The sequence below is a fragment of the Brachyistius frenatus genome, unplaced genomic scaffold, assembly GCF_029030835.1.
Source record: "Brachyistius frenatus isolate BFR_SWC_R1_liver_20210118 unplaced genomic scaffold, ASM2903083v1 Contig_289, whole genome shotgun sequence".
In the NCBI taxonomy this organism is placed as follows: domain Eukaryota; kingdom Metazoa; phylum Chordata; class Actinopteri; family Embiotocidae; genus Brachyistius; species Brachyistius frenatus.
The window spans coordinates 294,765-307,549 of NW_027210888.1; the positions used below are offsets into that span (position 1 = coordinate 294,765).

The window sequence follows — 12,785 nt, forward strand, 5'->3', positions numbered from 1 at the left end:
TGTGTTATTTGATCAAACTAAGGAAGTGGAGAGAGCCAAAGACTTTTGGATTTGAAGACTGAAGCTCATTTTACACACAAACAGATTAGCTGTAAAACATCAGCATTAAAACAATGAAAAAGTATTTTCCAACAAAACAACACCACCTCACACTAAATAAAATAGACATGCTCTATAAAAGTACTGGCATCTGCAAGAACTATTCATTACAGTGAGCATTTCCCAGTAGCTTTGTTTTTTTTTACCGACTTAATAAAACCACTCATTGGATCAATAACCAGAAACAATGGAAGACAGAAAACTGAAGTCAATATGGAAAAGAGTCTAGCAAGGTCAGCACTCAGCAAGTATGGAGTGACCCAACCAATGGACACCGAAGCGTGTCCAGGTCCTGAGGTAGACCTGAACCTGAACCCTTTGTTCCAGCCTTGGCTCTGGGCCCGGGCAGTGGGCTTGTTTCAGTTCGGTAACGGTTCTGTTGGGCCTGATTCCCAGCTACAAGGTGGGCTCAGAACCTGATCTCAAAGCTGTTTTGTTCTTTGGCCTGTTGCCGCAGCCCGCATCAGGTTCATCTGGCGCTGCCTTGTCCAATCTAACGTCGCATGCCAGGCCTCAAGTCAATATCCACGATGAACATTACAATTACAACATGCAGTCGTATGATACGGAGACATTACACACAAAAACACACTTTCTATTTAAACCATGCACAGAAGGTGAAAAGATGATTTCAAAAGGAACACAACAGTAAAAGTCTTTGCTCCTTCAGTTGTTCTTATTCAATATAAAAAAAAAAGCTGCACCCAAATAAACACGCTGGAAGTCTGCAGGCTGGATTCTCAGTGGGGCAACAGATATATAATAATACAAATATAACAGTAAAACACACACCGGCCAGTTCGGCTCCTATTTACAGATAGTTTGGGGAGGAAAGTCATTCTTCCTCAGTTCTTGGCAAGGACTTTATGAAGAGGAGCACAGAAGACTGGACAGGAGTAGAAGAAAGAGAGTCATGACTTTGAACTTTGACCTCTACTACTACTCTAAAAATTACCCATAAGCCAGCAGAACTAAGTTCTTCTCTCCTTTGCATTGTAGAGTCATAAAGGACAGGACAGGACAGGACAGGACAGGACAGGACAGGACAGGACAGGACAGGACAGGAGAGGAGAGAAGAGAAGAGAAGAGAAGAGAAGAGAAGAGAAGAGAAGAGAAGAGAAGAGAAGAGAGGAGAGGAGAGGAGAGGAGAGGAGAGGAGAGGAGAGGAGAGGAGAGGAGAGGAGAGGAGAGGAGAGGAGAGGAGAGGAGAGGAGAGGAGAGGAGAGGAGAGAAGAGAGGAGAGAGAGAGGAGAGGAGAGAGAGGAGAGGAGAGGAGAGGAGAGGAGAGGAGAGGAGAGGAGAGGAGAGGAGAGGAGAGAAGAGAAGAGGAGAGAAGAGAAGAGAAGAGGAGAGGAGAGAGAGAAGAGAAGAGAGAGAAGAGAAGAGGAGAGGAGAGGAGACTCTCTATCTTTGATAGTAACCTTGGTTTCATCTTCTATCTGCCTCCCTCCACCCCCCACACACCCCCACCCTCTTTCCGGCCTCCAACTACTAAACTGACCCTTCTGCAGAAAAGGCAAGCGAGCACCTACACATTTAGAAACAGGAAGGAACACACTGACCTACAGAAACCTCTATAGTAATTACCCCATCATCCATTATCTATTATCTATTGCAGATGCTTAAACAAGCGAAACCTGCGGATGTTATCATTTTGCAAAACTCTGTCGCAAAAGAGTTATTGCTACAGATATTACACACAGACACACATTCCACGTTCTTTCACAACATCCAGCGATGAGCTCATCAATAGCTGTGCAGGGATGATCACTAACAAAAGGTGTTTGGCTTAACCTCCCTCATGTGGTCCAAAAGGTCACTGCTTTCATGTACAGCTGTGTGTTGAAGGATGGGTTGTGCAAGGAAATAACAATGTGATGAGGATACTGTAAAGAGAAAACTGTTGTAGTTTCTGATCACAGAACAGAGTATGATAAAAAAAAAAAAAAAAAAAAAAGAGGTTGGAAGACATCTCTGACCTTGCTGTGGTTTGCAGTAGGGTTCATACTCGTGCTCCATGGCACAGGTGACCATCTTGAGGATGCGGTGGACAGCACTGCTGTGCAGCCTGATATCTAGAGGTCCCACCACCAGCCTCTTGATGGATGTCTCTTGAACCACAGGAACGACCTCCTCCACATTCACCACAGAGAAGTCCGGAGACACTACAAACAGAAACACACACAAAGCCTACTTAAAATCCACACAGTATATATGCTGTTACAAACTTGAGGAGTCGTCTGACAGGCAACAAAATTAACACATTTTCTGACAAACTGGAGAAATATAAGCTTGTCACTATTTCTATTTACTGGACAGAATCTTTAGCTGTTGTTGTAAATTTTTTTTACTATATCTATATCCAGGGTAGCATCATTTTCCCATATATCCCATTTCTTAAAAGAATCATGTCACTTGTGGAGTGAAAACACAAGATATCGGTGGTGTAATGCAGCAGCAAGCAGCAGCTCACACAGCCGTGAACCACGGGAATGATGAATATTCCAAATGTCCCCGTCTCTCACACAGCTGTCCCTTCATTCATCGCAGGCCCCTGTTCCAGAGGTCCACTTAAAAGACTCAGCTCCCCAGCAATAAAAAGGGAGAAATTAAAAATAAAAGAAGGGGGTGGATGAATGGCAGTGAGGGAGGAAGAGGACAAAGGGTCACAACTTGCTTTATTCCCATTACATTCCTCTGCACTGAGCATTCTTACAGCTCAGAGTCAACACTATGATTTCAACTGCTTTAGCTGAAAGGGCTGCTGGGGAATGGGGGTGTAACTCCAACTGAATTTTGGAAATGTATAAAGGGCAACAGGCAATGCCACTTCCCCTTCCCTTCAGTGCGATTTGGCTGCGATGGATTAGGCCTAATATCAACCATATGGCTGCAGTTAGAGTGGTCAGTGGGATGATGAGGAGGCTGAAATTAGCTGGGATTTAGACAATTTAAAAGTGTCTCCATTTCCCAAGATTTAAAAAAAGTTTTTAATCTGCAGCATTACTCTAATGTGAAGTCAATGGTTGAGAGTGACCTAGGCAGGTTAGTATTTCAGTTGACTCAGAGTTTACGTGCGTCCTGTGGCAACGCAGACTAATTTGTTTGGTTGACACTGGATCTGGGCCGCGTCCGAGAAGAAGAGAAACACTGACAGAAGAGAAGCATTCCAAGTGGCAAGGGTAACGACAGCCGTCCTGCAGGAGGACAGACTGACACTTATCCTGCTGTCAGAAAGGACTTCGACAGTTCAGGATGACAGTATCAATGTTTTTTTTTAATTTAGATTAGTATCTGTAGCTGACAGCGGCGGGACGAAACAATAGCCTAGTCAGAAAACAGTTGAGGCCCAGAGGAGTAAAACCAAAGAGAGAAAGAGGGAGCAAGTGAAACAACATGTGTGACATCAGACTCCCAATAAATATAATCATCCATTCAAGGTATTGAATGTTACTTTAAAAAGGCAACGATGCACTTTATTATCAGAAGTTTCTATCATTAATCATTATATCATGCAGCCATGATCACCTCACACCATTTTTACACAACACTCAGGAACATGTAGGTGATACGGTTTTCTTATGATACCTCGGCCATTACACATGGGAAGGCCTTCCAATTCATAGACATTCAATTTTGAATAAAGTGCTGAGAATGTTTTCTTAGAACTTGTGAACGTCAGTCAGGTGTCGTTGTCATACTTAGAGAAGCTTTCCAGCAGCACGGAAATAAAATGTTCACCATCACACACTAAAGCACACAGACATTTGTGAGCCAAATATAACATTTCAAATTGAAAGGAGCAAGCTTTATCTCTTAATGGGAACTTCAGATCTTTCAGACTTGAATAAACATTGTTGAGTGCTGCAGCCGAGGAATGAGAAACACTGCCCGTCTTAAGGCTTCTGCCAGGAAGAGTGACATCTAATTAGGCATGAGGGGCCTATTCACTTTCTCAACAGCTTACAGGTAAAGAGACAGAGGGGAAACAGTGTTTCAACAAGCAGTGGGGAGAGAGAAACTCAAATACGTGTCAGCACAGACTAAACACTTCTGACAGTTGCCCTCCAGGTAAGTTTGGGGTGAGAGTGAGGACAGAAAGGGTCAAGGACCAGGTGGCTGTGACTGAAACAAGACAAGCTCTTTCTTCAAGTCTCCAGGGGGCTTGTTTGACAGAGAGGAGAGAAGAAAAGAGATGGAAAGAAGGGGAAGAGGAGGACAACCGGGCAGAGGACATGAAAGATATAAAAAGAGAGAAGAGCTGATCAAACAGGCTCAGCGAGGAGGAAGGAATCAGGTGATACCTTTGCCGCTGCTGTTCTCCATTGTGTAGAGATAATCCATGTAGAAAGCACCAAAGCGCTGCATGCCCGCAATCTCCGTGTAGGTCTCCTGTCAAACAAAAGTAGAGTTAGGTAAACATGGCCGTGAGGGAGCAAACAAGCTGATAGCCTTTAAGAGTGCCAATGACTGGGGTTGAGCTGGATACAGCCGTGGAGGTCAATTCAGAGATAAAAAGAGATTCATCTACTTAGGTGGATTTTTTTTTTTTTTAACAGGCCAGTCATTTCACTAATAATATATACTAAAGTGGTTAAGCTAAAAGGAGACACTTTATACGAGCAAAAGGGAATTGAAAGTGTAAACACAGTAAAATTAACCACATTTTAAATCCACTTTTTAGAGCACACAGATTGTTCAGTAGGAAAACAGACATCTACTTAAGTCTATGCTGCTTTACAGTTCATATGGTAGTCATTTACTGGATATCAGCCCGGTTCTTTATTGAGTAATAAGCTACTGATAAAAGCAATTGAAGGTTTCCTCACTGAATTGGTGCTTGGATGTTTGCCAGTAGAAATATGCATCTTATCTACAAGAAGATAGGACTTTTTCATAACAAATCAAAAGTGTCTGAGTGGGATTAAAGCCCGTACTTTCACTCTAAAAAAAAAAAAAAAAAAAATTCTATTTTGAATCAATTGAATTCCCTATTAAGCCACGAATGTCACAAAGAATGTACCTGTAAGCAATATTTACAAGTTTAGAAAAAACATGAATTATTTTTGATTTATTACTGGAATTTGTAACTGGTAGTTAACCAACAATAAGACTTGTGTTGGGAAAGTTACTCAGTCTAAACAGACATTTTCTACCTGCAGCCTGTCCAAGCATACATTCATTAAGAAGCAGGGTATAAACTGTGGACAGGTCGCCAGCTCATTACAGGGCTGAGAGAAATAAACTAACACACACATCATCAGACCTTTGGGCACTTTGGAGTTTACAGTTGACCTCAACCCCCAAAACACCCGCAAGAAAACACAACTGACACAGGAGGAACATTAAAAAAAAAATTAAAAAATCCCTGCTTGTCACGCTGGCTTGAAACCATGTGACAATGCAAACTACTGAAGCTCTGTGCTGCCCTTAAGTTATTTAAATATGCTCATTATTAACAAATGAACACTAAGGTATGGTAAAAACGTCAACTGTTATCCGATCTTTAATCTACCTGGGCGTTTGTGAACAGTTATAACTCATCACCATTAGTCTGCAGGTCAACAGCCACTGACCTCGTCTTACACACTATTTGAAAGCCATATTTCTACTGCACACCAAACTACTGATAAACAGTGAGAATGAGTGAGCAAGCAAGAAATAGTGAGAAAGAATGAGCGAGGCCCCTGACACATTCAACACCCCACCCACGACTTACCCAGAATTTCTCCAAACAGAGATTTCAGGCTGCCTTATCAGGGAGGCAGGTTAATGAGTAATATTTATTAGGGGAACTCTAATGGCTCCAGCATGCTTTTGGATCAAAGCCAGGCTGGTTTCAAAATCGCTAATGAATTAACACCAAAACCTTTGAGTCTTAGACTTTCAAGTCAGAATAGATGGATGGGTGGATGTCCAAACAATTGCTTCATCGAGGGTCATGAACATTTCTAAGTAGAGTCAACACTAGAGCTGCGACGGCTGATGAAGGAAGCTGAGAGTTATCAGCAACAACGGCTTTAACACTACTACTTAGATAGCAGAAGCATTCCTCTACTGCAGCCATCAGCCGGGTGACTGACACAAATAATCAAAAACCTTTACTGTATTCAGATGAGAAAATACTTTAAAACAATCAATTAAATAAGTTAATAGCTGTCAGTTTAGCGTTTCCATCTGAAACAAAGAAAGGGTGATGGAACGTTTGTCAGATTATTGTTTACTGACCCACATAAACTGCTCTATTAGCAAAGTAATTAGTGTGCTTATTTTAGAGAGTCACATTAAAATCATATCCCACATATGTGCTGGGAAACAGCAATCTCAGTGCTACAGATGTTTCATTTGGTAAAACGGTAAATGGGGTACTCGTCAAGTACTTCAATAAGTTTAATGCGTAGTTAAGATTATTACTTTTGGTTTTTAGTGTGTGATCCTGTGTTGGACCGTGTGGTTGAGTCTCTCCCATCAGGTCTGTGCGTGTAATTAGCACACTTTGTGGTCAAACTTATAAAAAAAAAACTGCTTGACTGTGAATACACACTATTTTACTGATTATTAAAAGATGTTCCCTAAACGCCTCACATGCTACTGTTGAAGTCAGATAAAGTTAGGTACTGAAATTTGGTACCAAATGACAGCATTTTAAATAACAGATAGTATCAACACAATGAGTCAGCACCATGAAAGAATCAAAGTTCAGTATCCAACCCTAATTCTAGCAAAGCATTTGAAGCTGGAGATGCAGTGATTGGTCGATTAATCGGTTAAATGATTGACCATAAATTAATTGCCAAATTCTAACATATTCTGATTCCAGCTTGTGAAATGTGAATCCTTTCTGGTTCCTATAGTCCTCTGTAATGATGAACTATTGGTTGGCACAAAACAAGACTTATTAAACTGCACCTTTGGCTTTGGGAAACACTGGTCAATATTTTACACCATTTTCTGACATATTGAAGACCAAACAACTCGTCAATTAATTGAGAAAATAATTGACCGATTATTCAATAAATAAGAAAATAATGTGTTGAAGCTCTATTTTTAACCACTGAAAAGAGTTTTCCAGTATGTTCCATATGTATGGGAACAATTCTTCTTTAGCATGGTAATATTAGGGATGAGCACATCCTGTCTTAGTGTGTAACCCGACTTTACTCCGCTGTCAGTCAGCTGGGATAGGCTCCGCCCCCTGTGATTCATGTTCAGGATAAAGCAGGTATAGAAAATAGAATATAAATGGACTTCTAGTCATCCCATCCCATAGTAATTTCATTAAATTCAGACCTTGTGATTGGCAGTATCCAGGATGAACTCCGCTCGGACACCATTGTTCTCTGGACTGCGGTAGTCAAAGAGAGAGTTGGTGAGATAAGTCATTCCTTTGCTACTGAGGCTGTCTCCACATCGGAAGAACACCGCATCCTGCCGAGGCACCGAAAAGAGAAAGCAAGAAATGTATGAGAATTTAAAATGTCACAAAAATACTACAAACAAAACTATATCCAGGAGTATTTGAGAAATATTTCTAGCTAACGGAATGACTTGAAAGTAACCTTGAAGATAACAACATGAAAAACTTTCAATTAACACCACAGTTGATGAAACACATCCGAGTTCAGTTGAGCCCAAAAGCGTAATGTTGTACATGAGCATGATGAGAGCGATGTTAACGCAGTGATGTGTGTAGCAAACACAACATTATGGTAAGAAACAAAAGGCTTCGCACACTCAACCATAAACAAACCACAGCTTCTCCTGGAGCCACAGGGGCTGCAGGAGACACGCTCCAGGTTGGTTTGGGGATTTTAAATTGTCCTTTAATCTTTCTCACTTCAGTTTGTCCTCTCCTTTATTCTTGTTTTTTTTTTAGGTCCTTACCTCTTCACGTCGGTTTGTGTTTTCCTCAAAATCCCGTACTCCCATGATGCCTTTCAGGCAGAGAGCCCGGCAGCCCACGAAGCCAATCTGACAATCAAAGAAGGGCTCTCCCATCATGAGCACCTGGGAAACAGGCACAAAGAGACTTCAGATACTTTTTATCAAGTTACATGAAAAACAACATGGAAACTGGATAAAATCAGTGACAAAAAGAGGGAAAGATCTGTACTATTTAACCAAGTAATGTATATTAATCCACTGAAATGAATAACGGGAATAACTTTTCTTGATGGTGAGGGAGTTTGGGACCATGTCAGCTTCTGAAAATATGACATTGCAATGAAACATGAAATGGCAAATTAATGATAGTTCAGCTTCGTTGGCTTGTGGTGTTGCTGAGGTTGTGGGCTCATTTCATCGTGGTAAAAAGAGCATGGGGAAAGGAGGGGGGTGGGGGGGGGTCAGACTGACTCTATTTTCTTTGAGAGTGATGCATGATGGTATGTGGTAGCCACCAAGGTGTGATCCTCACTCACTCAATTCATCTTTCCCCAACAGATCGCTAAACAGAGTATTCAGTCAAACTTTACATTTCACCACAATTATTACAAGGCCAATAATTCCCTGTTTTATTAGCCATCCCCTCCCCCTCCCTCCTCCCCCTCTCCCCTTCTCCCCCCTCCCCTCTCCCTTCTGCCCCCTCCCTCCCCCCCCTCCAACTTCCCCTCTCTCCTCTCCCCTTGCCTCTCCCCTCTCCTCTCTCTCTCTCTCTCTCTCTCTCTCTCTCTCTCTCTCTCTCTCTCCTCTCCCTCTCTCTCTCTCTCTCTCTCTCTCTCTCTCTCTCTCTCTCTCCTCTCCCCTCTCCTCCCTCTTTCGCTCTCTCTCTCTCTCTCTCTCTCTCTCTCTCTCCTCTCCCCTCCCCTCTCCTCCCTCTCTCTCTCTCTCTCTCTCTCTCTCTCTCTCTCCTCTCCCCTCTCCTCCCTCTCTCTCTCTCTCTCTCTCTCTCCCTCTCTCTCTGCGCATAAGCATAAATTACAGAAATTGGAATTGGAAATCTTTCAGAATTTTCACATCTGGTATAAAGATTAGGAGCAGAAAACGTCCCTACTCCAACCAAGTAATCACAGAAAAGGGCTTAAAATATTTTCAACGTCGAGGAGAAAACACGGAAATGATCAGACACCGAGACACTCTGTGTAGGAATAGTAGTAATAATAATAATAATAATAATAATAATAACAACAATAATCAAACGCGAGGAAAGGGATATTTATTGGTTTGTTAGAGCCATGATATGTGACAAGGCTGCTCAAGGTCAAATTGATCGTTAAAATCATTAGAAAATGGTCCACTACTGTTCAACAGAAATAGTTGAGGCCTCATGTTGTTTCAGTAATAACACACATCATTATTACTACCGTTTACAATCTAGGGGCCAATATGACACAACATCTGTCAAGATAAATATTTCACATTTGCCTCAATAATAACTGTAACAACACATTTATTTTCTCCTGCATCATCTTAATTATGACAAGACCAGTTAATAATTTCTCACATTAGGACTGGAGTTGTTGCTGGTATTGAAGACAATTTTTTTTTTATCATAAATTGCAATAAATACATCAATAAAAGATAATAATCCATAATTTGATTACAGCCCTACAATGAACATGTACTTCAGATGACAGGGTCATTACCTCAATAGTGATTCCCTCCTGCTCTAGGCACAGCACCTCTCTGGACTTCACCTTCTGAGGACTGTAGTAGCTGCTCTCCGACTGAGTCTCAGTCATCTGAGACAAAAACAAGGCAAATACTTTATGTCCACAAAATACACCGAAGCAGTTGACCATGAAAATCAAAAAAATGTTCTTACATTTCAGACTTTGTGATACTGCTGCAGATAATGTATATAAAAACCATGAAATCTGAGCAAAACTAAATGAACAACTGTTCAAATTTTGGTGTTAAAATGAAAAATGCTAAAAGCTGTTGAAGCACAGAGAAGATTTTGCTTCCTCTAAATGTGTGGAGACAGTGATGGTTATTGTAATAATGTAATGTCACTAAAAAACAACAACACAAAAAAATGGAAAGCATGTCTGGTTGTGTGTGTGTGTGTGTGTGTGTGTGTGTGTGTGTGTGTGTGTGTGTGTGTGTGTGTGTGTGTGTGTGTGTGTGTGTGTGTGTGTGTGTGTGTGTGTGTGTGTGTGTGTGTGTGTGTGTATGTCGACAATTCACTGCTGAAAAAAAATCCATGATTTGATAAATAAGTAAAAGCTCTGCACCTCTTGAATGTGAAGGACAACGTGGCCCCAGAAAATCATAAAGCAGAAACAACAACATCCAACAGGGACATATGACATGTTCTCAGATCGGAGGCAGGATGCCAGCCGTGGGACTTTTGGGTCGTTTTCTGTTTCGTGTTTGGACTCAGGCCAGAAACATTCATCAAACCACATGACAGCCACTCCTCTCTGATTTTAGGGGAGGCCCCTTCTGGCATTGGTGGGATGACAATCAGAACATGACTAAAGCCTTTAACAAACCGAGGGGCAACACGACAAGTCATTTTATAGAAGAGGACTTGTTCATTAAAACATTAAAGGTTTACTGGTGAAGGATTCAGGCTTGATCTGTTGGCAGAAATGGAAATGATGTTTTTATGTTAGAATGAGCCCTTCATATGTACACAGGGAGCCGGTCGCTGTGTACACCGCCACGTTTCTACCAGGTCTCAGACGTTTTCCGTGAGATTCGCAGCCACCATAGATTTTCCTACACACTTCAAAGGAAAGGGAGAGGAGGGGCATTCAGTTGGTTACAATTTGCAACCTCATTGCAAGATGCCACTAAATCGTACACACTGCTCCTTTAACTGAGGCTGTCGAGGTGGAGCAAGAGACAGACTGAGCACCTGGTCACAACTAGCTGGCTGAGGTGAGGCGGGTACAGAGCAGCGATGCTTCTGAGGTTGACTTGTCTTAAAAGTGTTGGTGAAGTGCAGAATGTGCAGAGCCCAACTCGCTCAACTTCAACACAGGAAGCAGGTGCAGAGCGAGAGGCAGCTGTGCCTTATTATCCCCACTGATGGAGCAGACTCTCACTCTCGCTCCCTTCCCCTCTTTCCATCCTGATGGTTTAATCACGTGCCGGGACCACCCCACCCTGCAGGTCCCTGGGAGGAGCACGGATCTTACTCTATTTGAATAAAGAATTGCTCTCTCCGACGACATCAGTGAACAGTGGCACTGACATTATACAACTGCCGGCAGACAAACATAGTGAATGTTCATCCAATAAGAATAAAGCATTGCTCCAGCCTTGTAGGGCATTTCTGACTGTATCTTGACCTGAAATAACACAGCTGAGAGAAGACAGAGTAGCAGCATAGCACTGGAGCACCAACACAAACACTAATACAGCCAGTAATACAAACAGTTGTAAATGCCACTACCCTCACTTGTAACTGCCATTTATTATATATCAGACCATTTACAGGCTTCAGGAGTCCAACACAAATGATGAAATCAAATAATTCTTTATGATGCATCCTGGAAACGTTATAACACTAAATGTGAATATCTGGGTACTTGTGTTTATGTCCATTTCTCAGAAATTTAACAAGGATCTGAAGGAAAAGTTGCTGCAGGAACACCTGATTTCTGCTGTTGGTGCCTTAAATACAAATATCAAAAAATAAAGAAACGGTGTTTCTTCAAATGAAAAATGGCCTGACGTCTGACATGCAGTGAGAACAGGTGTTCAAAAGTAAAAGAGGGGAACAAATGGTCAGTGCTAAACAATGCATTATGTGTGTCAAAGTCATTAAATGACTCTGCCAATTTCTCTGATCAAAGAGATGTGGGGAGTGCGTCAGCCCTCTAAAAATACCTCTCTGATTCCACATCCATGTCCAACTCAGGTTCAGGCAGTGGCTGTTCAAAGACATGAAATTCCTTCAAACTAAATACTTCCTTGTAGGAAAGAGACGAGAACGTTTAAAAAAAAAAAAACCATCCTTTCAGCTGTCTGCAATTACTCCGGACGAGAGGCAATTAATTGATTAAAAGAACTCAAACAATACAGGAACAATTTAAAGATTACTAAAAAAACACCAAGACATACCTCCCCTTCACTGATCATACACACTGTCAAATATATGTACTCTCTCTTTCTCTCTTTCACACACACACACACACACACACGCACGCACGCACACACACACACACACACACACACACACAGACACACAGACACACACACACGAGTGGTAATGTGATCTGAAGTTCCTGAATCTGAGGGGAAACACACATGAATTCCAACTATTCTGAGTGAGCAGGCAGGATTAACGTTTGAGATCCATTTCTGAATAGTCGTCATACCATGTAAAATGTTTAAAACATTAATGTGACCCGAGACGGCAGTTAGCGGTTACACTACCCTCTGCTATACCGCACACAGAGACAAGCAGGACTGAAACTTCCTGAGGATCAAGCTGTTTTGAAGGCTCAAACTGAAAATGATCATAAAATAAAAAGATGTAGAGGTGCAGAGGGCAGTTGGAGTGAAGAATGTAGAAATTCATGACTTACCAGGCCGGCCTCTGCTCAGGTCGAGTCTTTTAAACACATACATGTATGTATATATATATATATATATATATATATATATATATATATACATATATATATATACACACACACACACATATATACATACATACATACATATATATATATATATATATATATATATATATATAAATATATATATATTTATATAAATATATATATTAT

The 12,785-nt window shown here is 41.4% G+C and overlaps 1 protein-coding gene across 1 annotated transcript in view; it reads right to left on the bottom strand.

The window, feature by feature from the left end:
- Window positions 1-12,785, bottom strand: part of LOC138635076 (intermembrane lipid transfer protein VPS13B-like) — a 317,362-nt gene that overhangs the window by 269,597 nt on the left and 34,980 nt on the right. Inside the window, 5 exon segments of the mRNA XM_069722388.1 lie at window positions 2,079-2,264; window positions 4,404-4,491; window positions 7,390-7,527; window positions 7,984-8,106; window positions 9,684-9,779. Of these exon segments, the coding sequence (XP_069578489.1) occupies window positions 2,079-2,264; window positions 4,404-4,491; window positions 7,390-7,527; window positions 7,984-8,106; window positions 9,684-9,779 (631 nt within the window).